The following is a 27,264-nucleotide window of genomic DNA, read 5'->3' on the forward strand; positions in this document are numbered from 1 at the left end:
CCTCACAATGGCCCTGACACGCAGCTCCCCTCATGGCCAGGTGCAGGCAGGCCAACCTCCCTCCCACTTCCACTGTGAGTGCAGCCTGAACCAGGTGAGAAACACAAGTTCAAGCCCAGCTTAGGCAATGGAGCAACTTAGGGTGGTATCTCAAAATGGAAAATGAAAACGCAGTGGTGGTATAACTCAAGTCACAGGCCCTGGATTCAACCCCGAGAACTAAGAAAAAAAGAAAACAAAAACCTGTCAGTTTGCCTGATGACTGGACCCTCACCCTAGGATACATCTCACATTTGAGCTCAGTGGGGCTGCTTCTTGTCCTCTGCACAGCGTTGAGGGCCCTGGAGCTGATGGCCAGAATAACAGGCATAACTATTTGCAAACATCCAATGGAAGCAGCATTAGAAGAGATGGAGTAAAACCATAAAAGTCTTGAACACACTTCAAAGGCATGCATTAGCAATAGGAAGTGATATCACTAACATTAAAAGAAACAACCAAGAGTATGACACTTGTAAAACAATTACTGAAACAAAAACACAATGGAGGAAATAAGTACCAAATCAATTAAGCTGAGGTGTTCAGAAAACTAAAAGAGCAGATTCAGGGAATGTCTACATGATGCAAAGACAGGAAAAGAAATCAGAAAGTGAAGAGACATACACAGAAATGGGCGTGCTAAAGTCTGAGCAACAGGAACCCTAAAAAGTGAAATTTCCAAACGAAAAAGAAAAATATTAGCAATGCAAGAAATTTCCCACGATGTAAAGCAGGATAAACACCACCCAGCAGAGAGGAGGGAGGAAGAGGGGTGGGGTGTGAGGCACTTCTGCAGAACACCTCTGTCTTCCCATCAGAGTGACAGCTGGGGTGGTTTCAGGAGCAGCAAGGCAAGAGCCAAAATCATCTTGCTTGCAGAGCAGCCATCAGCAGGGGAAGACAGCTGAGGAAGCGCTGTGAGGTGCTTAGAAGTGTCCTAAATTAGAGCGGAGTGATAATGGACAGAGCAGATAAGTGAGAAAGAAGACACCAGAGGAAGGAGCCGGCAGCCAGGGGAACCAGAAGGGATCTGGCCCCTAACTGGGGATGCACCAGCAGGAGTTAGAGCTGGGGCAACTGGAAGAGGGGTCCAAAGGGCAACAACCTGAGGAACAAGTGTGTGTTAGCGTGGGGGACTGAGAGGACTGGGGAATCATGGGCACCAAAGCACACTGTCAAGCATCTTGACACTGGGAGCAAAAGCAGACAAACTGCACAGGGACAAACAACAGCCTGGGGCTTTCTGCTGACTCCCAATGTGGGCTGAGCCCAGGAGGCCCTTAAGGGACTTTTTAAAGAGATAGTAAGCTTGGGAATAAGGTTGTAAGCTGCTAGGATGCTTACGGAATACTGTGACATCCTTACAGAGTTCTTAAGAGTAAGGACTCTAGGTACTGGAATACGGTAGCCATACTTCTTGGGCAGTACATTTCTGAATACATTATGTCGTTTTCTTCTAAGGATAATACCACTGACTCTATTCTCCCCAAGGGTGTGCAAAAATCACAAAAAACTCAATTACATTCCTGAAACATGTATTAGTTGACTTACACTCACACATCACGCCCTGGGAGTTAGGGAATCAAATGTCATGCACTCAGCTGGGCAGTGAAATCTCTTTAAGTCAGGGTCACCATTCTTATCACTGGGGAGTCATGGACCCAGAGAATCAGGTAACTTAATGGACCCTGAATTTCTACCCAGCACCCTTGCAAATTGGGCTGCAGTCCTTAAGGGGATTCCTCCTGCTTCTTTCCCTGTGAACTGAAAGACTTCCCACTCTTTCAGATGGACTGGTGAGGCCTCCCTTCTGAGTCCTCCCTTCAAAAAACTTTGCCAAATGGAGATGAAGATGAACTTGTCTTTAAGGGAAACTTTGACAAATACTTCAGTGGTACAATGGTATCTGACTGTGTGAAAGAGCAGACACCCTGGTGCTCTATTTTACAAGGGATACTCTGAACCCATCTTAAAAGTTCCTGGCTAGCGCAAGTCTCAGCAAGTCTTCTGGGCTATGAGTAGTGAGAGTCTGGGAAACACAAGTCCCAGGACAGGTCTGTGTTCAGTCCACACTTCTTCCCATGACAAGGGGATCTTAGCTCTCTTGTAACCCAAAACCCTTCAGGATACAGAAGCCAGGTAACAGATTCTCACTTATTAAGACTTACTTCAATTTTATTATCAAATCTCTACAAACAATGAACAAGAAAAGGGAAAGCATTTGGAAAACGTATCACTGGAGTCAGGATGACACAGTGGTTAAAAACATGGCCTATGGAACCAGTCTCAACTCTACTGCTGATTAGAAGTGGTCCCATGGCAATTACTTCAGTACTTTTGCCACTTCAGTCTTCCCACTCATAAACCTGTGATGATCACAGTATCTACCTCATAGTTAAAGGGATTGAATAAACTAATATTTGAAAAACATAGTAAGTGGTAGGCTTATACAATGAAATAAATCCTTAAGTTAACTGGATTAATTTCTCCATGATTCTATCAGATTCTTACCCCTACACACTTTTTAGATCTGCTATAGTAGATACCGGCACACAATTCTGTGTCCATTTTATTCCTTCATGTTATATATGCAGTGTCCACAATTAATGTATAACTTATAGTGATCACCTAAGATAAGTTAGACTAACTGTCCAACAATGCAGTAATGAAAACACAAAAGACAATGACACTTTGGGTGATTTAGTGTCACCTCTGCCAACACCACCTCAGACTTCTACAGACAACCTTTCCACAATTAGTAATCTCATTGACTAATTGTTCCCTAAGGTTAATCTTATCAAAAGTATATAGCCCATTCAATACTATACTATTTTCTTTCTTAAACTCAAATTTAGTGTTTATGCTAACATCTAGACCCTCCTTTTGTAATAGCAAAACCTATCTGCATTTCTAAAACTATGCACAAAATGTGAATGTCTCCATCCAGTACTCTGCCCTGATGAAAAACTATTTCCAGTCAAACACCATTCTTGGTAGATAGCTTTCCCTTAGTGATACACACTAATCTATCTATAAAATCTGAAAGAGCATGTACTGAAAGCTACCTCACTCCCAAACCATGTTTCCTTAAATGGGCATTCCTGAAAACCACTTTTGTTCTCTAATTATCTAATGTTGAATGAGGGCTATAAAACTGCTGTAAGCTTTTACTTACTAACTTCATTCCTCAGTTTTGTACTGAATCATAGGAAAGTCTTAGTGAACTTTTTAAAACTTTTCCCTCTTGCTTATATTCAAACAGTATCATCAGTGTTACCAACGTACAATAAAAAATTCTCTTATCAGTCCAAGGACAGTTTCCCCTCACTGTGACTCCTCTGGTGCTGAAGGAGGGCCGAGTGACCACTGAAGGCTCTTCCACAGTCACTGCATATGAAGCGCTTCTGTCCACTGTGCATTCTTTGATGAATAATAAGGGATGAGTTCTTACAGAAAGCCTTCTCGCAATGACTACATTTGTAAGGTTTTTCTCCAGTATGGTTTCTCAAGTGCACAATAAGGGAAGAACTTTCATTAAATGCTTTCCCACATTCATTACACCTATATGGTTTCTCTCCAGTATGAGTTCTCCGATGTGCAATTAGGTGAGAACTACAGTTAAAGGATCTTTCACATTGATTACATTTATAGGGTTTCTCACCAGTGTGGATTCTCCGATGAGCAACTAGGTGACAGCTCTGACTGAAGGATTTTCCACATTTATTGCATTCATAGGGTTTCTCTCCAGTATGAGTCCTTTGATGTCTAACAAGGTGAGCCATCTGGCTACAAGACTTTCCACATTTATTACATTCATAGGGTTTAATTCCAGAATGAATAATTTCATGTTTAGTAAGGGCTGAGCGTTCCCTGAATGCTTTGCCACATTCCTGACAGTTGTAAGGTTTCTCTCCTGTGTGGGTCCTCTGGTGAGCAATAAGATGGGAGCTCCAGCTGAATGATTTTCCACATTCTGTACACTTGTAGGGTTTTGCTCCAGAATGAGTCCTTTCATGTTTACTAAGAGCTGAGTAATCCCGAAAAGCCTTTTCACATTCGTCACATTTAAAGGGTTTCTCACCAGTGTGCATTCTCATGTGAGCAATGAGATGGGAGCTCCAGCTGAACGACTTCCCACATTCCCTACATTCAAATGGTTTCTCTCCAGTATGAGTTCTCTGGTGTCCAATGAGATGGGAGTTCCAGTTAAAGGACTTCCCACACTCATTACACACATAAGGCTTTTCTCCTGTATGAATTCTCTTGTGTACAATCAGATGAGAATTCCAACTGAAAGCTTTCCCACATTTGTTACATTCATAGGGTTTTATTCCAGTGTGAGTCCGCTCATGTTTGGTAAGAGCTGAACGATTCCTAAAAACTTTTCCACATTTATCACATTGGTAGGGTTTCTCTCCAGCATTTTTCTTAGGTTGAATGAGATAAGAGCTCCAGATGAAAGATGTACCACATTCGTCATACTCATAGGGTTGCTCTGCAGTGTATGTACTTGTGTGTTGAGTAAGGAAAGAGTCATATCCAAAGACTTTCTCCCATTCGTTGTATTTATATGCTTTCTCTACAGTACCAATTTTTTGATGTTCCATAAAGGATGAAAAGTAAAAAATATTTTCATATTCTTTATAATCATACTGATTTTCTCCAATATGAAGTCTTGAATCTTCATTAAATGATGGGCCCTGGTTAAAAATTTGATGGCATTCCTTGTATTCATACAGTTTTTCTCCTGTGTGTATTCCTCTCTGATCACCAAAATGTATGACATTATTGAAGGACTTTATACCCTCAGTACATTTGAAAAGATCATCTCCAGTCTGCATTCTTAATGGAAGAACAGGCTGAATGGACTGGTTAAATGCTTTGTCACAATTTTTACTGTCATAGTTAATCTTATCTGCATACATTATGGCCGAGTTAAATCTCCAACTTTCACCCTGTGTGTCAGGCTTATAAAAATGTTCTAACTGGGAAACTTTCTGAGATGGAATAAAGTTTAAGCTTTCACTATATTTAGCCCCAAGTTCACAGTATTCAGAACCTCTTTGAGATAGTACTTGTTTTTGCATGAAAAACATTTGCCTCATAGCTGTACTCTGGTTCATGTGATACATTTCTAATTGGTCTTTATATCCCAAAACTCCTAATCTGGAAAACCAAGAATCATCCAATAGGAATCTTCCCAACTTCATGCCATGGGGTTGTTGTTCTTCAAAAATACTCTGTGCTGAGATCAGTGCTTTGTTTTCAAGATTTCTCATCCATTCTGAAACAAGACAGAAAACAGCTGTATGTGCACAAAGACCTCAACAAAGAGAAGCAAAGATGGAATTTACTTACCATATTATTTAAAAGGCAAGAATGAATTTTATTCAAGCACATACTTGGGAGCCAGAGAATATTTTAATAGAGAATGTAAACAGTGAACCACAAATTACCTGAGTACAAAGTGTATACTGAGTACAAATAAAATCACTGAAGAGTACTTTCCCATGGAAATGATGTTGGGGAGGAAAGAGCTGCTCCAGCCTTACACATTACCAATCTGGCCTATTTCAGAACTGGCCCTCTGCTAATGCCTAGGAATTTTTTTTTTTTTTTTTTTCCCTAGAAATCACCAACAGGGAGTGCCTAGGAATTGAAACCTTAAAATATTCTAAGTAGTAAAAGAGCTTTTTCTGCTGAAGGCTTTAAAGTATACAGCACCAATTTCTCTAGTTTACGCAAACACTGTCATTTGCAGTGAACATATGTTTTCCTTTAGGGGATTCCATGATCCAAGTCAGTCATACAAGCACTGTGTGTCTACATGACAAGCCCCATGAACACCCTGGTCTCAAGCAGAGAACTTCAGACATGATGTCCCCAGTTCTTGCTGGGGGAACTTCATATGTCCTGGGCAAATCCACTGGAAAACAGGGACAGAAATCAGAGCCAAGTTTCCTCAGGATCAACCTTGTGTACCTTCCTTTCACCTATGCTGTGCAACATACTTTCACTATAATGATCTATAGTCCTGAGTTCAACTGATTGGTGACCAACTCTCCCCAATAAGTCACTGAACCCAGAGTGGCTGTGAGGATCCCTGCAAAAGGATATAGTGAGTGCTACTAAAAAGAAATAACTGTTAACAGAAGGAGGGCTTTAGTGAGTAATGCTTAAATCATTTAACAGTGAATAATTCTGTGTTATGACTTCCTTCTTTTCATCCTGATACCTGCTTGAAAAATGAAAGGGTAGGGTTGAGAGGAAAGCATCACCAACCAAGCTTCAAGTCAGGATGTCATCTACAATATAATGCTGTTTCATTACTCCTTATTCCATACAGTCCAGTCAAGGACACAAAATCTGCCAGCTCAAAGGGCAATTATCACTACGGTTTAAGGATACTCCTGAGGCTATATTTCCTCTGTTACAATTCTACAGAATGTTTTTTTTTTTTTTTTTTTTTTAATTTAAAAGCAGTCTTGCCAGTTGTGGTGGTGCACACCTATAATCCCAGCACTCAGGAGGCTGAGGAAGGAAGATTTTTGAAGCTAGCTTGGGCAAAACAGTGAGTTCAAAGCCAGTCTGGACTACGTAACAAGACTCTGTCTCAAGAAAAAAAAAAAAAAAAAAAAAAAAAAGAATAAATAAGTTGCCTAGGCTATGCTTGGATTTGCAATCATCTTGTCTCAGCCTCCTGGAACTACCACTATGTGTCACACCACCTCAGAATCACTTTATAGCAATTATGCAACAGATGGACTAGAAGCTACACATGGTAGCACACACCTGCAAAGTCACCACATTAGAAGACTAAAGCAGAAAGATCACAAGTTCAAGTGTACCTTGGGCAACTTATTGAGATCACACCCCAAAATTTAAAAAAAAATCAAAAAAAGCAGAGGACATAGCTCAGTATGAAAGCCCTGGTTTCAATCTCTAGTACTACAAAAAAAGTCATAGATGTTATCACCCAAACACAGATACTACAATGCAAGCTTTAACAATATCCTAAGTGGATTTTTATCATGATTGATGAGACCTGAAAGTGTGTGTGTGTGTGTGTGTGAGAGAGAGAGAGAGAAAGAGAAAGACAGAGAAACAGCAAATCAGAAAGACAGAGATAGTGATAAAACTATTGTTAAAGTACCTATCTCCAACAATAGAAAGAGCATATTAGTTTCCTATACTATTGTGACAAATTATGACACATTAATTTAACAGCTTACAATAAGAAAAAATTACTTTCTTATAGTTCTGGAAGTCAAAAATCTCAAAGCGCTTTTGCTGAGCTATAAGGAAGCTGTCAGCTTTTCAAGGGAAACCTGTCCCCTTGTATTTCTTACACTCTCCAGCTGACAGCTCTTTCCGCCCTCCTCAGGGCATACCAGACTCCATCACACCACCACTGCCTCTCTTCTTCCTGCTTCACTCTTACAAGGACATGTGGTAGAATCCACCCAAATAAGCCAGTACCTTCCTTTCACCTCAGGATCTTTAATTTATTTACATCTGAAAACCTCTACCTGCCATGTAAGGTGCCGTATTCACAAATGGGAGATTAGGATGTGGACATCTAGGGGAACAAGAGTCATTGTTCAGCCTCCCTTCAGTCATTATTCACAAATGGGAGATTAGGATGTGGACATCTAGGGGAACAAGAGTCATTGTTCAGCCTCCAAAGGTCTAAAGCTCCAGATACCAAATAGATACCCTTTGTTCTCTCTCTCCTTTCTCTCTTCACTGTGTACCATTTCTTCTTTTCACCATTGGAGCCCATGTAACAGAGGCTCTACTCTGCTCAAAAACTAGCACTTATGAATTTCGAACTTAGCTCCAAGAAATTAGTAAATAATCTTATGTAGCTTCAGGAGGCAGTTAAGATGGCAGCTGACTGACTGCCGAAAAGAAAGGGTGAGTGAACCATAATCACACAATATCATACTCAGTACCTGAATCATAGTGAGTGTCTAGCACCAGAGATAAAACAAGAAAGCATCTGATTTCCTCCAGGAAATCAGAATCTATGTGATGAGAGGACATGCCAAGGAGCAGCAAACAACACACACACAATAGTCATCAAGAGACTGCGAGGTGTGGATGCCAGAAGAGTTAGAGTCTGGGAAAAGAGATCAACATGGAGAGAAGTAATCAAGGGGTCACACAGAAGAAACAGCTCTAATTGCAGGATGTGACAATAGGACCATGACGGACACTGGCTGAGTGAAGAGGAGTTGGTTAGAAAATGAGAAAACAAAAAAAGCGAAGTCTTAAAATCTGACTTTATTTTAAAAGCAATTAGAGTCACTGTAGGTTTGCCTATAGGGGTCCCAAATGGGAGATTTTATGGATACAGATCTACAAATAACACCCAAGGAGCCAACAAATGAGAATTTCCTCATCACACTGAGATGCAATCTTACAAGAGAAGGGCCTAAGGACAATGCTGGTGGAACCTGAACACTATAGCCAGTGTTCCAGAGAAAGAAAATTTAGGAGTTCAAAGAGAGATCACTTCTTAACTAAGAAGTCAGTCCACAAAATTACTTCATCAGCATTGGAGGGACTGGCAGAGCTACTACCAGGGTCACAGCTCAGGGTGACGAAGTATCCATGAGTAAGGGATGAGTTTCCTGTTCTGTTTACTGAGATCAGAACAATGGAAAAGCTTCATGGAAGTGCAGAAAAAAGAAACCACAAGGCTTAGTCAGCAAAGGGGTGGGAAGACTGATGCTACTGAATTCAGGAGCTCTTGGAGTAAGCTGCAGATCTAGACAAGGGACAATAGGAAGGACACTCCCCTAAAGTCATTTGTTAGAATAGATGGGGAGATGTCCTGCTACAGGACTCAAGAAGAGGTGTGGTACAATGTCAAGTCACAGGAAGCAGGGCATGGTAGCATGGGCTTGTTACGCCATTTACTTGGAAGGCTGAAGCAGGGTCATAAGCTGAAAGCCACCATGAAGAATGTAGACAAACCTCGTCTCAAAATAAAAGAGAAATAGAAAATAGATGTTATAGTGATAATGGACTTGCTTAGCATGCAGCAAGCCCCGGGTTAAACTCCCAGTAGAGTAGAATAAAAAAACAAGATACATAGCATACAGTATGCCACCTTGAGAAAAGTGAAAAGTAGCTACAAATTCATGTGTTCCTGTAGCTACCTACAGAAACACTGTAAGCACGTAACAGAAATTGCTACTGTGGTTACCTGTGGTTGGATGTCACTAAAAAGGGCAGAGAAACTGAAAAATTTCATCTCTCCCACAAAAACAATTTAAAAACTGCCAGAATTATCAGAATCAATTTTCAGGAATTCTGTAAATCTTTCAACTTGGGAATGTTAAACAAAAACAACAGGATTTCAATAAGAACAGTGAGTTCTATGGGTTAATAATGTATCACAGACCTACAGCTACCTCCTCAGCTAATTGGTAACCTTGAAAAAAATAAAATAGCCCATATTGCCAGCAGTGCAGTGACAAGAACAGTGCTGAGGTTTCTTCAAGGACTCAGTTCCAAGTAACAGTCATCCCTAGACTCGTATGGGACTCCCGGGGGTAGCTCCTTGGGAAGGTCTCTTGGTTTACGTGGTAGGAAACCCTCACGGTGCTAAGGCCTGCAGTGAGGAGAATTCTGTGAAACATCACAAGCAACACTTTAGAGTCACTGCTCCCAAAGCAAAGGCAGAGCACACTCACCAGAAAGAGGACAAGAAAACTATAGGGAGCTGTTAAAGCTAAAAATTAACCCCACCTGTGGGAGCCAGCCAGCTGGGTACGAGAACAAAAACTGCCAGTGGGGAAGTCATAGAAGTAATTTCATTCTCCAAAACATCAGGCCCTCAGGTTGCCATACATGTTGATTACTAGGCAACAGGGTGTCGTGTGACATTAAGTTGCTAAATATATAAATAAACACCCCTATAGTAAAAGGGGCAGTTCCCTTCCTCCTATCTGGAGAGAGGACCCCACCTGATCCCAGCTTTCTGTGTCTCATCTTTTATTTCTTTACCTTCTTGATGCTCTTCATGGTCCTCACCCTCAACAGCAGCACAAGTCACAAAAGAAAACCTGAGTAACACGATGTCCATAGGGCCTTGTAAAATTGTAACCCATGGGGCCACAGGCACATAATTTCACTGTCAAAAGTCAAAGTACTGAAAGCAGCAAGGCACAAGTAACTCCTCACACACAAGGATACCCACTCATTCCTCATCAGAAACCTGTGAGATCAGAAAGAAAAAACTGTTAAGAATTTTATGTCCAGTAATATCCTTCAGAAAGGAAGAATGAATCAAGAGGCTCTAAGAGCAACAAGATCTCAGAGTTGGCCACTGACATGTCTGACTCTAAACACTAAAGGGTGTCCTCAGACTGCAAGAAATACCAACGGTCACTCAAAATAAGAGCTCCAATTGGTATCACTAAGATAATGAGACAACATAAATACAACACAAACTTCTGTTTGTAAATCTTTTGGCCTGATTTAAAGATAATAACATAAAGTAATAATCATTAATCTGTGTTGGTCGCTGTATTAAGATGCAATTTACAACAATACCAACATAAAAGGAGGGTAGCTATACAGAAGCAAAGTCCTAGAAAACTGTCAAAATTAAACTGGTATTAGTCCATTGAGATTGTTATAAATTGAGATGTCAGCCAGGCATAGTAGTGCACACCAGTAATGTCAGCACTTGGGGGGACGAGGCAGGCTGAACATGAGCTTGAGACTAGCCAGGTCTATCTACCAAATATGAAGCCAGCCCGAACTACATACTAAGACCCTGTCTACAAAAAGAAAACTCTAAAAAACACATAAAATTGAATTTTAACTGTAATTTCCAGGATAAGTACTAGACTAACTAAAAAATGTACAGTACAAGGAAAAAAAAAAACCAGCAGCTGATAGTGGTACATGCCTGGAATATCAATACCCTGGGATGCTGAGGCAGGAAAAATTCAAGTAAACCATGGACTTAGTCAGACCCTATCTCAAAATAAAATAAAATAAAATAAAATAAAAAAATAAATAAATAAATAAGAGCTGGGGATCTGGTACACTGTGAAGGCCCTGGGTTCAATCCTCAGTACCACCAAAATAAATAACCGATCAACCACCAATCTGTGCAGTGCTGTATTAGGTTACAAGTACTCTGGATAGGGAATACAAATGAGATTTTTTCAGCTTAAACATCTTACATACCTTTTAGGTTTCTGAACTATATGAATACAAAGTTTTGTTTACTGTCTTCAAGAAATGTTTGTGGCCACAGATTACCATTTAGCAAGAAAAGAAACAAGAAAAAGCTTATAAGCAGGTAAAGGAACGGGAAGTCACCTCAGCAAGCACCATGGGTGCTATGGAGAACGGAGAGCGTAGAAGCTGGCAAAGCTAGCCCCATGAGCTCGGGTGTCCTTCTTCGACCCAGCAGAGAAGCAGCAGCTCTGCACTGGGAGTTTGGGATGCAGCTGAGGAGGTACTCACTCTGCCTCAGCTCACGCCCCTGAAGCAGCACTCTGGGGAAGCTCCTTGCTCCTGGCCTGCCTCACCTGGACAAGAGCTCTGAGAGTGCACAGGCTCCACCGACCATGGCTCCTCTCCTTGCTCCAACAGGGAGATGACCTCAGGCTTGGCAATCTGGTGCCCTGCATGGGGAAGAAATGTGGATTTGTCATTGCAGCACTGGAGCAGCTTAAGGTGGTTTCCCTTCCTGGTGGGTTCTCACATGGGTAGGCAATGCAGGCACTATAAGCACTAGCAGCCACATTCCTCAGCCTCAGAACTCAGGCCCACCCCTCCCACAATGTCGCAGAGGCTCCCTCAGCAGGACCAGTGTGTGTATCAGGCAGAGCCACCTCACCCACAGACAGCAGGTGCCCGAAGGTCTCCAACATCACATCGCGGTACAATGTCCTCTGTGTAGGGTCCAGCTGCCCCCATTCCTCCTGGGTGAAGTCCACAGCCACGTCCCAGAAGGTCACTGGTTCCTAGAACACAGAGTTCCCCCTCAGCCTAATGGAGTGAGGTTGGGAGCCCCGGGCAGGGATTGGGAAAAGGAGAGAACACAGCAGGGCTCACTGAGGATCTATGAGACCATCCTGGTCCGAACAAACCAACTGTAAGAAGACACTCTGGAGACAAGTGAGAGAAACTGCATGTGGAATGGGAAACATTACTGTCAACTGTGCAGGTTCTGGCAAAGCTGTGGTTGTCCCCTGAAAAACACATATCTGAGTGAGTCAGGGGTATTTTGCTCACAGCTCAGAGATTTCCTGGTTGGTGGGCTCTTCTGCTTCAGGCCTTTGGTGAGGTAGAAGCCTCATGGCAGGAGAGTGTGATGGAGGAAAGCTGCATACCTCTTGAATTGGGGAGCAGAGAGCAAGGGAGGAGCCTCTGCTGCAGCCTCCCTTCTATTTCTGCAGGTAAACGACACCCATGCCTAGATGATGCTGCCCACATGAATGAAAGATCCCCAGTCCACTTTCCTCTGGGGCAGTCTTCTCTGGAAATGAAATACCTTCACATGCCAGAAATATGCTTTGTTAATGTCCTAGGCCAATGATGGCAAACATTTGAGAGCTTCAAATGACCACAGCCAGCTGTAGCACATGGGCTGTATGTTTACCACTGCCATGCCAGGCATCTCCTGGAATCCAATCAAGTTGGCAGGATGAAACGTCTCACTATCTCTCAGATACACGAAGCACACACAAGAAGTGCTTACAAGGGAAATGGTACAATCCTGACATCTCCTCTGCGTTACTCCAGTATAACGAGAAGGCTGTGCTGGATCAAATGAAAGGCAATGGGCCGAAAGCTGGCAGCTGCTGAAGCTGTGGGCAGTGACACTTGTGAAAAACTGAGTATGGAGAGACCACATTCAGGCCAACCCCCAATCTATGACTGCGGCCAGAACAATGACAAGGACTTTATAGAGGGGATGGTTGTCAATGTGGGAAGATTACCTTGAGTACACAGGAGACTTGATGAGATCACACACGGAGGGACACAAGGATAAAAGCAAAAGCCTGAGCCATGTGCTTTCAAGATGGAGGAGGCAAGTCCAAGCAGGAAGCAGTGAAAGCAACACAGCAGTCTCGCCTGGTCCTCCAGCTGGGACACTGCTCTGCAGACTCACCTGAGGACTTCTGAGTTCCAGAGCAAGAGAATAAAATGTTGTCTGAGGCCATGAAGTCTGTGGTGGTCTGTTACAGCAGCAATGGGAAATGAAAATGGGTTACGCTCTACTCTGGGGTCCAAAAAACCCTTAAATAAAAATTTAACAAACAAAAGTAAACTGAAAAGAGATATCCTAACCATTGATGAGAACAGGCCAGCAGTGCCAGGAATTGCATATACCCCTGCCAGAATTGCTGAGCCACCAGCAGACTCGGGGCTCTCAGCCCCACAAGCCAGCAAGGGGTATGGCAACACAGAGCCCTCTTGCAGGGGCAGACAGGGGTCAGAGCCAGGGTGGCAGCAGATGAGAGAAAGGCACAAATGCAGCACAGCTCTGCCAATGCCCATGCACCACACTGGCAGCACTGCTCACAGCACTGCCCTGAGACCTGGGTAAAAGCCTCAGCAGCTTTCCACACTCAGCAGTGTGGGAGAGGCTCAGGTTCCTGCGTTATCTGAGGCCCCTCCAATCCAGCATGGGTGGGGTGTCTGTGGCCTGGGGTTTGCATTCCGGGTCCGCCCAGCCACAGAGGATCCATGGGGGAGTGTGAGGCAAGCACTGGTCCAAAAGCAGCAGGGCAGAACTGTTAAGTACACCAACAGACCAGAGGACAGTAGGCACAAGGCACACTTGCCATGCACGCAGTGACGGACTGAATGGCTATGAGAATGGGGAACCCAGGCAGCAGCTGCATCTAACTTCCAGTGCTCTGAGTCCTACTCTAAGGCTCTCAGCCCTGAGACTGCAGTGTAAAATGGGCAGAACGCCACGTGAAAGACTGAGAGAACAGAAAATGACCTACAGAACATGAAAGAGAAGGTTAGGCATGGTGTTGCATGCCTGTAATCCCAGCTACTTGGGAAACTGAAGCAGAAGGATGACAAGTTCAAGGACAGTTTGGACAACTTAAATGAGACCCTGTCTCAAAAAACGTAATAAAGGCTGAAGGATGTAGCTCAGCACTGAAGTGTTTGCCTTAGCATGCATTATGCCCTTTTCCAATCCCCAGTACTGAAAAGAAAAAAGAAAAAAAAAAAAAATACAAATAACGAGACCTCAGGAAGAGCTGTGTGGAGGTGGGACTATGATTGCCAAAGCTTCTACCCTCTCCCCAAGAAAAGGCTATGGAATAAAGAGGGAAGGTCTGTTTACTCAGGCCTGCAGCCCAATGGAAGACTGCAGAAAAAGAATACCAAGGAAGAGGTTTATTTTTACATACAGCAATTTTGTGTCAAAACATGATACAAAAACATTAGTCATAATCATATATTTGACATATATTTGATAAAACATATTGATATGTGTTTGACAAAACATGTATTTAACAAAAAATACCACAAGTTAAGACAAGCTATAGAATGGGAGAAGATACTTGGCATATGGCAAAGAATTAGGATCCAGAATGCATGTGAAATATCCACATACTAGCAAGCCAGTCTAGAAACCTAGGGATAAGCGAGTAAGAGAGAAAGGAGATACAGTGGACCAATAAAGATATCGTAAGATATTCACTTTACTAATAATCATGGCTGTTCATGTGAATATATTTTAGTACACTCTTCTGGACTCAAGGTAAGCAAATACTAAGTCCTGAGAGTGTCAAGTGCCTCAAAGGATGCTGGGAAATGGGTACGCTCCCAGTGGGGAGAGAGACTGAGCAAAGCTGTGCCCATTTGCAGAGCCATGCAGCAGCACTAGTAATACTGAGAAAATGCCTACTCACATATGTGCACAATGTGAAACCTCAAGGATGCCATAAAGTTTGGACTTGAACAAAAATGGGTCAGGGGACTTAAAAGCCCATCTAGAAAACAAAAGAGGGACATAAAGAGCCTGTCTTCAGTGGGTACTACCAGGAGTGGAAGCCGACTCCAACTACCAACATGTGGACTGACCTCAAAGTTTCATGAAGAAGGCTTTTTAAAAGCTACATGTAGAGGGTACACGTTAAAAGAAAAAAACAGGCTGTGTCTATGAGTAAGTAATTTATGTACAAAAATGAAAATGGATTACACATTCTCAATGAGTTCATGATCGGTTGCTTTGATAAAGGGTGAGAAGAGAAAGCAACTGAGGACTACACAAAAAAGGAAAACAGCTGGGTACAGTGGTGCACACTGTGAGGGCAGCTTCTCAGGGGCCTGATGCAGGATGATCGCAAATTTTACAGCAACCTGAGTAACTTAAAGAGACACTCAGAATTTAAGAAGGCTGAGTGGTGTACCTAAATGGCAGTGACAGCCTTAGACCCACGAGGCCCTAGTGTCTACGCCCTGTACCGCCACAGTAATAATGATAAAAAAGGAAAACAAATATGATAGACTAGTACCACTGATTCAGTAATGGGATTTGCTCAACTAATTTTTACTTCTCTGTAATTAAAGAATTGGCCAAAATAAAATTTAAAATAGCAGAAATGTTTCCAGGATTTAAAAAGATGTTATCAAACTAAAAGGCCTGTGGACCGAAGAACAGCAAAACTCAAGCCGAGACCAACAAGCCTCATCTGCCAGTTCACAAGGAGAGGCCAAATGCCTGTCTAGAACTGAAAACAGAAATGAAAAGCCAAGAGGCTACAAGGAGAACAGAAGTCTCTAGAGACAACACGACCCCTCTGAGAGCAGGAAACACGGACTCCTATCACTAGAGCCTCCAGGGTGAGGAGATAGAGTACCTGTGAGCAACACTGTCAAGGGTTCCAACAGAAACCCTCATGAGCTGAACTCACATTTTCCATTCAAATGCCTCACCCAATTAAGTACATGTCCCTACACGTATCAAGGTGCACACACCTGGGACCTGCTGATACACCAGCCACACATTTAAACCCTCTGAGGACTGGAGGCGGCTAAGGCCAAAGGTCCCAGCAAAGCCCATTCTCCCCTAAGACCCCCAGTTGAGTTTCACCCGATTGTCAGAGGGTCTTGATTGCTGGGTCTATCATGGAACATGAGGCAATTACGACAGCTTTGTAGGGAGAATTTCAGAAATGACATTTGATAGTGTTGTTATTTTAATTCCATTTTATTTTCTCAGCATTAACTCTAATCATCCAGATACCCTCACATAAACTAGCAGCAGAGTGCAGTATCATGGTTAACTGGGCTCTTCATGGAATTTGCTTACAGCTAACTTGTGTTCACAGGTGACTGACTCTGGGTGCACCTTACAGCCTAGCCTGGCTCCAGGGCTGGTTCTGTAAAATAACTAAACAACACAAAGCAGGAGCCCATTTTTTGTTTTTAGAAGAATACAGATAACCTTAAAATATCAAAGACAAGTTAAAAATGGTTGCACTTCTATCTTTAAAATAAAATCCTAATGCATACAATACAGCTGACCCTCAGAAACATTATGCTAAGTGATGGAAGCCAGACAGCCAGATGTTATATGATTCCATGTACATGAAATGCCCAAAATAGCCAAATATAAAGTGGATACATGACTACCAGACTCCAAGAGGGGGAGCAAAGAGTGTCTATTAATGACTACAGACTTCTAGAAAAACGTTCTACAATCAGATACTGTTGATAGACGTACAATGCTGTGAAAATACTAAAAACCAATGAAGGCACAGATTCTAGAGATAAAACTTATGGTATGTGAGTATCTCAGTAAAACCACTGTAGGCGGTACCTAACTTACATTCAAGTTGCAAACTTTCACAGGTGTGCTGTGTAAGACTCACTTTTTGTCAGCTTATGAATAAATCTGACTTAGGAACAATTCTCTCAGAACAGAACTTATTTGTAAGGCAGGGACTTACTTCACAATGAAGCTGTTTTTAAGGGGCCATCTCTGGAAAGAAGGTCGTGCAGAAGGAGGAAAAGGAGGACACCTATCCTATCTCTCTGGAGCCATCATTGTGCCTACCCCAGACCAAAAGACCTACCTCGACTCCCTTATGTCTATGATCTCTTCCCAGCCCCAGCCCAATCAAACTGAAGCCTGAGAGGTCAGCAACTACCACAGCCTCTCCACTTTACCCCAACTAGGAGCACCTCACAACTACATCCTAGACCATGGCACCTCCATCACCAATACTTCTCAGCATCCTTATTCCCACCAGGGCAGAGCCAGGCATCTCCAGCCTAAACTCTATAGGAGCCAATCTTCACCTGGGTACTGGCCCTGCCATGTACCCTGGCCCTCCAAAAGCACTAGAGCACTGCAGGAGGTCAGACCCCTGCTAACATCACCAGGCTTGCCCATCTGGCTGGCACAACCATTTCATCTCTTAGTTCAGGTCTCCCAGATCTCTCAGCCCCCAATTCACTGTGAATGGATTCCAGCAGCTATGCCCTCACTGACCTCTGTGCAGACTCCGCCCATCGACTGCCCCAACCCCAGGGTCTGAGCAGATGCAAGGATTGGTTGGGGCTTCTTTCCACATCTCCCACACAGCATGTGCAGCCTCGTGTGCAGCCGGCTGCATGGCACCATTAGCAGAATAAATGACTCTGAAGCAGGCTGGGCAGTCCCCAGGGTAAAGGCTGACGTCCGTTTTCATTCCCTTCACAGCACACAAGAAGTTTGCCACTGAACAGGAGCTTGACACAGATACTGACCATGAAAGGCAAGAGACAGAAATAGGGGGCTGCCAGACACGAGGGCTATCCTTCAACCCCTTGTGGCCAGCACTAAGGACAGGCTGATTGACAGCAAATCTCTAGGTCTTGGAAAACTGACTGAATTATCTCTGCTCACACTCGAGAAGCATAAACTTCCAGTTGATTCCTTCCCTAGCCAAACTCAAGAAACCACATCGACCAGGATGGCTAGTGACAGCTGGACAACCATCAGTGTGAAACACAGTAGCCCCTGGGAAACGAGTAAAAGCCCCATCTCACCTGGACCTGGGCTGTGGGGAGACCAGCTGCACTTCTCCTCTCCTCATGCCACACAGGGTCCTGAGGACAGAAAGCTGAGAAACCAAAAAGAAGTCATGGAGGCAGCTACTTCTGCAAAATCCCTACCCCACAAGCCCTTCGTCCTGGGTGGTTAAGGAACTGGCCTGACCGGAAGGAACAGAGGTCAGGAGCATAACTACCCTGTGAATTCCTCACTCTGCCCCATGAAGGCAGTATCCACTCACAGACTTCTGGTGCCCAAGACTCCGCTTCATCTCATCCTGCAGATAGTATCACTATCCCTATCATATCCCAGGGGAGTCTTCTGACCACTGCCTATTCCAACTCTGCACAAACAGACCTGAACTCCAAACCCCTGCCCTAAAAATCCACCCAATCCCCAGCTTTGGCAGATCACTGCAGGGAAAACACAGCAGTACCCATAACAGACACACAGATTCTTGACTCACCCCAGGAGGACCATGGGTCAACTGCTGCCATCCCCCAGGACTGGTCCATAAGGGAACCTGCACAGAAGGATCAGGATAGGACTGTGACACCAAACCTACTGATTGAAGGAGCTGGTCTTCCTAATAGATATGATAAAATTCCATAAACAAAGGTCAAGGGTACGTGAAAAATTCAACAGCAAATGCACAGGTGGACCAGTGTTTAGAAAGGTACTGATACCACGGAGTGAAAGGACAATGAAAAGGTGTTTGGTAAAATGTAACAGCATCTAATTTTTTTGAAATGTATTAGTATGACATTCTTGATGTCTTTAGGAATGAAACTTCATTTAAAGATATAGCACAACTCATATCCACTATCATTTAACTTTTTCTTAAATTACAGATCAAAACTATGTAAGTGAAAGACAATCGTAAAGGGAAAAAATACAACAATAAAGATAACTCACTGACTGTACATGTGATTGTTTTGTAAGAAATGCTACTTATCACTGGAAAATCTCTTAGAGCTAATGTCATTTTTCAGAAATCATTTTCAGGAGCTAACCATAAAACACAGAAAAATTACAAGGTCTTAACGACTAACCATCACTATTTCTACTTTCCAATCACCTCCAAGTGTGTACTAAAAGAAACATACCCTCTCTCATCCCTCAAAGCCCTCAGCATCTCCTCCACCCCTGCGCAGGGAAACCCTAGAAAAATAAGATTCCGACTTACCCCATGAGTTCCAGGGGTTGAGGGCGGCCATCCTGAGGACTGATCAACCAAGCTCCTGCCCGGGAGCACAGCCAACTGTCAACCTAAAGATCAAGTGGGAACAACAGAACTGGTCCCTTCTCTTATATCCAAGAAGACAATTCCATGGATTCAAGAGACTCCTAAGAAGCTTTGTAAGAAAACATAATTTACATTTCAAAAACATAACAGAATTCGTGAAAAACATGAAGCATAACTCCAATAAGATGAACAAAAAAGGGCACTATCCTGAATGCGGCTGAAACCTGTGGGCTGTACACTCCCAATGGGGAATCAGTCAACTCAAACCGAAGTTACCAATGGACCTGACAAAAACCCTATAACTACTACCTGCACAGCTCATGCAATCGTGGTCCAGAGCTACGGTCAGGGAAGAGGGGTGGGGCTGCTCCACGGAAGCAGGGATTTGGGGTTGTCGAAAATGTTCGGGACTCAGACCGTGCAGACAGCTACAGCCAGACCACTGCAGTGCAAAGCGGCTGCAGGGGTGGACACCACTGCATGAACGCTACCGGCGAACACCGCACTGTGAACTCCAGGCTGCCAGAGTAGAGTCCGGCCCGGTACCGTCGGTCCCCAACACCGCCTCACCTGTGCCGCCTGGCCCTAACACCAAGGCCGGGGAGGGCACCGCGGAGGGCACCGAGGCCAGCACCAGCGCCGGACAGTCGCGCAGAAACCCGGGCGGGGCGGCGGGGCGCGGGCCCAGAGCAGCGGGGCGGGGGATGGGAGCACCGCGGCCGGCGCAGCTAGGGCACCGCGGGAACTTCTCCCCACAGGCCATCCGCTCTGCGCCCGCAACCTCGACGCCCGACGATCCGCCTAAGAGCCTCACCTCCACGGCGGACAATGGCGGCCGTTCCCTGGGCCGGGACGCGCTGCGAGCGCCGCTGGGAGCTGTAGTCCTTCGGCAGCTTCCGGCCTTCACAGGAAGTCCCGCCCCACGCCTCGGGGGTGGGCGGGCCGCCGGCGTCCCACCTGTGCAGAGTGGAGCCCTGTGTAGCTCGTGGATCTAGCAGGGACTGCGCTCCTCTCCGCCGCCGCGGTCTACTGTAAAGGCTTCGGGACACCACTGCAAAGAACCTCAGTTTACCTACAGACAGGGATGCTGACCCCGCAGGAGCTATAGCAGGACCAGGCGCTGCAGACATCGCTTCCTCCAGTCCCGGGGGGGAGAATGGTTGTCATCGCGCCGCCTGCTGGGCGAGGAGCCGAACTCTGAAGGTGCCCTTTCCTGTGCAGACCACCGCGGAGACCGCGGGACTGCGCCCCAGAGAGCGCAGACGAATCGCCCATCTGTGTGGAAGCTTTCCAGCGGCGCCTGCTGCTGGTCTGTCTCCGCTGTTATGCGCTTCGAGAAGCCCAACCTTCCTACGCGCTCAGCTTCTTTACTGGGCGTTTGTGAACTGTTCACCATATAATCAGAGGTCCAAGACTATGGTCCCAGCACACGGCGGACAGGACACGTGGCTTCCTCATCCCCGAGACACAGTACCCGACGCGCACAAGATAAAAGAGGAGGCGTTTGTTTTGCTTCAGTTTGTAGAGATTTCGGTTGACACTCAGCCGGCTCCAAGCCAGGACGGGCAGCAGCCGGAAGCGTTGAGATTCAGGCAGGCGAGTAGCAGATAAACCCTTTTGGCTACGCCCCCAGCGCCCCACTTCCGCCCACCAGGCTCCGCTTCCCAGCCTCTGCGGACTAATCCATCTGGAGGATCTTGCCACCTACGTTACCAAATCGCCGCCTCGAAGTCCCATCTAGGGGCGCCGCTATGGATGGACCTTTAGAAGCAAACCATAGCAACGTGAGACAGGGAAGAAATACAGAAAAATGGACAGGGCTAGGAGGAGCGCCCGCCCTTGTTACTTGTGCCTGAGAAGGAAGGATGGGGGGGGGGGCTCGGAAGACGCCAGGGTAGGGTGCTTAGACGACCATGGAACAGGTGGGAAAAGCTGCTCAGGCAGAGGACATAATTAATTTAAACTTAGGTCCCAGTAGGTCTCCCGGACTGCCGTGGCGCCCGTTGTCTCCAGAACGAGGAGGCGGTCTCCCAACGCGGAGCTCCTCAGCTGGGGCCCTGAAGGGGCGGACAAGCTGGCTGCAGGTGTGTGGAAGTGCCGCTCCCTCTGTCAGGCTCCCCTCAGACATCTGTGTGTGCTGGATGGATCCTGTGTTCTGTGCGGGGAGGCATCACGGGCTGCGGCCCTGCTGGCACGGAGGCTTCTGGGTGGAAAAAAAACAGCAGCTGCGGAAATCGTTTCTCCCAGACGTGGCCTTCTTCCGTGAAATGTCCCGCAATAACCCGTGCCCTGTGAGGGGATCCACTGCCTCCATTTCCTCAGAGCCAGACGATAAGAGTGAAAGGTAAAGGCAGGGGAGTTTACTACGAGCTGGGTTGTAGGATGATAAATAGTATGGCAGTCAGCATCCCTTCCCTCACAGGCAGCCACCCTCCTGTGACATCACGCCTGAAATTTTACAACTTATGTTCTCAGGAGCAACGCAAAGCCTTAACTGCTTTTATGTAAATGCTAGGGGTTACCTTAAGGTTTAATCCACAGATTATTTTTGGCTCGCAGTATTCATCATTGTGAGATTTATCTTTGATATATGAAGCTCTTTTTTATCTAACTTAATTGCTGTGTAGTTTCCCATTATATGGCAGGAGTATGGTTGGTCTTGCATGTTCATTCAGTTAGTACCGAATCAGGTAATATTCAAGGTATTGTCGTAGCCTCTGAGGTATGATGCAGGAGTGGAGGCAGCCAGACCCCAGCCACTAGGCTGGCGCATGGGCTGGCAAACAAGAAGTACCAATCCCCCACCCCACCCTGGCTGATCCAGAGAAACACAGGCTTGTTTTGAAGTCCTTTATTGCATTGTTTTGTTTTTATTGTTTCTATTCTATTGTTGTGTTTGATTTTTACTATGTCCAAAGGTATCTGCAGCTATTTTGGAGACAACAAAAGGCATTATGGTAACTACTGTGGATTTCATAATGTTTTGAAGTCTTGTTTTGATTGGTTTTATTGTTTTATATTCCTTTTATCATCTTTAAAATAAAATTAAAAGTTAAAAAAAATTCATGTCATCCTTCTAATTTTCTATTTTGGCTTACATTTCCTATTTGGCCTATCTTGTTTCCACACTCACATTTCTGTGTGTCAACACTAAGCCCTGCAGGACCATTCCCACCGGGTTTGGTCATCAATGGTTTCTGCCCCAGGAGTTTAGCCACGTTGGCAGATCCCAGTGTTCTCCTCCTCTGTGAGCAGACTTTCTCTGCCTGGCTCTTTGGTCTGTGGATTTGTGAGACATCAGCCTCTCCCCAGAGGCCCACATACACCCAGGCTTCTAGACGTGGAGATGTATCCTTGCTCACACTGGTAAACAGAAAAGCAGCCAGTCCCATGATTTCTGCTGGCTGTAGGCAGCCAGGCATGAAGGGTCAATGTAGATCACCAGACTTAGCCAGCAGTTTCAAACTCAGCCAAGTCTGAAAGTCACAGATCTACAGCCTGGCTTCTCACCATGCAGGCTGGGGCAATGTGCCCTTTCTGAGCTGAGCTTGAACTTCTTGGGGAATCTATGTCCAGCCCATGCTCTGTGACTATCATTTGTGTTCATCTCCCCGCCCAGTCCCTGCAGTAGAGGTCCACCAAGAACGCTGAAGTAAAACTGCTGCAGCTCAAACCACCCCTTCTCGAATGGTTCCTGGTAAAACCCTCTCAAATATGGCAGGTGCTCAACTGGATCTCTTCTCCAACTCTAGCCTGCCATGCAGGAGTTACTTTCAGTGTGAAACTGCATGCTGTTTTTCAGCTTACAATTCACAAAAGATGTGAACTTTTCTTGGGGCTGGCACTGCTGGCCCAGGCTGCTGAGTTTCCACGGAACTGCTGACACTCAGTGCTCACCTCCCCAGAGGCTGGAGAATTTCCAGATTTTCTGCCTTGCTCGATGTTCCATTCCTCCAGTTTTTCTGTGTTTTCCTGTCAGCTCCTTCCCGATTCCCTGAGATCTAATTATTTTTTTCTCTTCACTAATTTGTCTCAATTATAGGACCCAGACAGACTGCATTTTTCTAACTCTTCTCTGTGAGACTGTTCTGGTCAATGTAGCATAGGCATGAAGCTGTGAACACTGCTTAGACACACTCAGGTTCACTATGGAAGCTCAAAGGCCTGAGCTGGCAGCTGCCCAACAGCAGCCCCAGCTTTGAGCACCCGGGAATGTGGCAGAGTAGAAGTGTCTCCATCCTGCACTTTTAAGATCTTGCCTGCTGACTTCAAGTTAAGTAGGATCTATGGCTTTCCGAAGCCTAGAGGGTGGCTCCAAGAATTTTATCCTGCGGCTGGTTGTCTGGCTGCTGTCTGGACCCTGCTATGTCAAGTCCCCACACTTCTGTTACTGCCCTAGGTGAGGGCACCTGCTCTGTGGGGCTGCCCAGAGAATGAAACCTGAGGGAAGGTGGGAGTTTCAGACTCGTCCTGGGACCTTGCAGCTCCCTAAGTTCTGTCTGTAGAGGGTTCTTGGATCTGTGGGGACCAAAGATCTCAAGACTCCAGGGAACAGATGGTCTCCAGGAGGCATGAGTATGTGGCTTGGATGACATGTGTGGAAATTGGGGCTCTTTGGGCAGGGACTGAGAAATGGCAGTAGATGAGCTGCTCGCCCAACATGTGTGTGGAAGCTTCTTAAACACTACAGAAGGGAGATGTTCACACACCAAAGGCTGCTGTTCTTAGGAGCTGAGAGCAACACAGAGCACACAAGACATCAGAGTCAGGAGGCTTGGTCCTCCTGCAGTCCTGTCTGCCCTCTTCCATCCCTGCTCACCTAGACAAGGTGTGGCTTCTCCTAAGCCAGGCCCACAAGGTGCTGGCAGCTTACCCAGAAGCTGTTTAGTGCCACAACCCCAGCATCTGCTCCACATGAGCACTACCAGGGCAGAGCAAGGTGCACAGAGGACTGGTGACAGAACTGACCAGCAGGGGAGGGCATGGAAAAGATGACTTAATTCAGATCAGGGAACACTGCCAAGAAGGGCAGCTGGTGAGGCTTTAAGAGGGAAATTGCATTCAGGGCGAGAGGCTGCAGTTTTATGAGCATTTGGGGATGGATAAAGCTCTAGGCACCCCAGGCATAGCACTCATCTGTGGGACACAGCAGCTGTCCCTACTTGTTCAAGGGCATGGATGAAATTTGGATAGAGCCCCCTGATGGCCAGCCACGTGGTTTGCATCTTCACCTCTTGTGAATCTCTAAATTGTGGATTTTCATGGGAGAAAGCCATGACATGACTGCAAGTACAAGGGCATCCTACTGGATCTTTCTGTTTTTTTTTTTTTTTTTCTTTTTTTGAGTCACTGAGAATCAAACCCAGGACTCTCAGACTAAGCTGTATCCCCAGAGTGTGATGGGTTTGAGACAGGTCCCTATTAAGTCCCTAAGTGGCCCAGGCTGGATTTGAACTTGTAATACTCCTGCCTCAGCCTCCCAGAGTGGTGGGATTACAGGTGTGCCCCACCCCACTCAGCTTTTTATATGTGTTTTTTGTAAATGGACTGACTTCTAAGCCTCACAGGTCTCAGCAGTTTCTTCTCTGAAGGTCTCAGACATTGTCTTCTCAGAAGCAGGACCTGGTGGATCCTGGGTTGGAGGGCCCTGACATGGAGTACTTGTTGGGAGAGATAGGCTTGAGAGGCTTGGGGGCGCAGAGACCCCTGGGTGTCTGGGCCCACAGTGGGGATGACATCTTTGTGGGGAGTAGGGTGTTTCAGGCCAATGTGGGGGTCCTAGAAGGTGCAGGAGTTTCTGGAAGTCATTGGACGTGGAGGGGCCAGGCAGCTGGCCTGGCCTCTGCTAAGGATAGTGCAGGCGGGCTTCACTGCTGGCACTGGGTCCTTAAATCCAGTGACTTGTCTGAGGCACTGGGACAGGGAAGGGTATTTTGTGGATACCAGACAGCCTGGGCACCACATATGGGCTGCAAGACAAAGGGATTCAGGTGGACACACCCTTAATCCCAGCTAGAGGCTAGGCAGGGGGCTCACAAGCTCAGATCCAGCCTGTGCAATGTGGTTAAGTTCAAGGGTAACCAGTGCAATATAGTCAGGCCCTATTTCAAGAGAACAAAAACAAAACTTTTAAAATTAAAGAACATTTATGTGAAATATATTTAAAGTATTTTAAATAAAGTAAATATGGTGCACACTGGTAGTAACAACATTTGTTGTCTTTCTGGAATTTAAATTTAACCAGACTGCCTATATTTTTACTCACTAAATCTGGGAGCACTACTCTGCAATACAGCTGTTTCACAAATAACTAATATGTTAAAAATTATCACACTAAAGCTGAAACTGTAATACTAACAATAAACTCATTGTTATCTGAGCTTCAAGTCTCACTAGGCGTCTTGGGTTTTGCTTGTTGTTTGAGACCGGGTCCTCTAAGCTGTGCAGGCTGAGCCAGAACTCGAAGCCTTCCTGCCTCTCCCAGTTTCAATCTGGGATTACAAGTGTAGGCCACCACGCCCGGCTGCCCATGTATATATTTTTAAACTGAATGTAAAAGAAGTTTAATAGTTACACGGAGTGCAACACAGACTTCATTCCTTTACAGTGTCTGAGATTTTATCAAATTAAAATGATTAACGTGTCAACTAAATTTGCCCTGTAAATTAGTCTTTTGGCAGAGGCTAACAGGACAAGGTTACACATTTTTGTGTGAGAGCAAAATGGGGAACGCGTTAGCGAACCTTGCCCTGCACAGGCAGGGAAAACAGTCTCATTACAAACTGTCGGGACACCAAAGAGCAGCGTGGAGCGCGGAGCCCCGCCACGGTTCCCATCCAACCCTGCAGCAGCTACGGAGGCTGCTCCGCACCACACAGGAGCTGCGACTGACCCACCCGGAATCGACACCGAGACGCGCGTTCCTGGACTTCCTTACATTCACGCCGTCCGCGAACACGGAAGGTCGCGCTGCTCAAGGCGAGGCCATCAGTCGACCAGGGCAACCACTCTACCCCCGGGGTACCACGGGCGAGAAAGGTCAAAGGCCTGGGAACCTCAAGCAGGGTCACCTCAGTAGCTACTCAGGCACCACTTGACCTCACCAGGGAGTCGCCAGTGAGTGACACAGCTGACAGATGCACAAGCCTACCTACGGTTGCCGGGAACACACGCGCGGGCCTTTGGGAGATAAGGCCAGCAGAGGCACGGACAACCAGAGTGAGATAGATGCAGCGAATGGAGACCCGGAAGTTCCCACCCACAGTGTCCAGGGATGCTGGGAGTCGTGACCTTTTTCTGCTCTGCGGGATGCTGGGAGCTGTAGTCACCCAGAAGCACAGAAAATCGCTGCCCAGCTTCTAACTGGCATTGGTAGTTGAATTCCACAGTAAGCCTGCTGGAAATCTGTGGTGGCCCAGACGGGCACCAAGAGTTGTGGACTAAAATTCAGGCCTTCAAGAATGTGCCTGCACAACCAGTTCGTATAAATAATTTTTAATATGGAATTTTTAATATGAGTGTGTGTAATATAAATATGTGGAGAAAGGGTTGCCAGGTTCAGCAAACAAAAATACAGGAGAGTTTTAAATGTTAATTTCACATTTAAATAAATAAATAAATTTCACATTTAAATAAATAACACATTTTAGTGTGACTATCACATTAATATATCTGAGGTATGCTTGTACTGAGTACCATATTAAATGCTAATAGTACATCTTAGTTTATTTATTTCTCAAGATCTATCTGGACCTTAGCTATACTTAATTCTAACACCAAACAATTTTTAAATGACTAAAACTGTATCATAGTTTTAATACTGTATCATGTATTGTAAAAATATACATGGTGCATATATTTAAAGTATATATTTTATTTTTTTTAATTTTTTATTTTTTTTTAACAGTAAGAAATCACCTGCTAGTAGATTACACAC

General features: G+C 45.3%; 1 protein-coding gene across 8 annotated transcripts; it reads right to left on the bottom strand.

Annotated features, from left to right (window-relative positions):
• Positions 1-2,186: 2,186 nt before the first annotated feature.
• Positions 2,187-26,568, bottom strand: Znf606 (zinc finger protein 606). Of its 8 annotated transcripts, none has more exons than XM_063252297.1 (9): positions 20,143-26,568; positions 19,269-19,351; positions 18,549-18,605; positions 18,079-18,152; positions 14,952-15,032; positions 13,187-13,253; positions 11,909-12,035; positions 11,598-11,693; positions 2,187-5,323 (listed from the first exon to the last, which is right to left on the bottom strand). In XM_063252297.1, exons 4-9 carry the CDS (start codon positions 18,123-18,125, stop codon positions 3,342-3,344), a joined length of 2,400 nt encoding a protein of 799 aa, XP_063108367.1. In that variant the 5' UTR covers positions 18,126-18,152; positions 18,549-18,605; positions 19,269-19,351; positions 20,143-26,568; the 3' UTR covers positions 2,187-3,341. The 8 variants fall into 8 exon arrangements, with proteins under 8 accessions (XP_063108367.1, XP_063108368.1, XP_023421887.1 ...); XM_063252298.1 differs by having other exon boundaries at positions 19,269-19,437; positions 19,899-26,568; XM_023566119.2 differs by lacking the exons at positions 13,187-13,253; positions 14,952-15,032 and having other exon boundaries at positions 20,143-26,567.
• Between the last annotated feature and the right edge of the window lie 696 nt (positions 26,569-27,264).

The sequence above is a fragment of the Cavia porcellus genome, unplaced genomic scaffold (genome assembly GCF_034190915.1).
Source record: "Cavia porcellus strain 051 isolate PalLab524CR breed Dunkin Hartley unplaced genomic scaffold, mCavPor4.1 scaffold_7, whole genome shotgun sequence".
Taxonomy (NCBI): domain Eukaryota; kingdom Metazoa; phylum Chordata; class Mammalia; order Rodentia; family Caviidae; genus Cavia; species Cavia porcellus.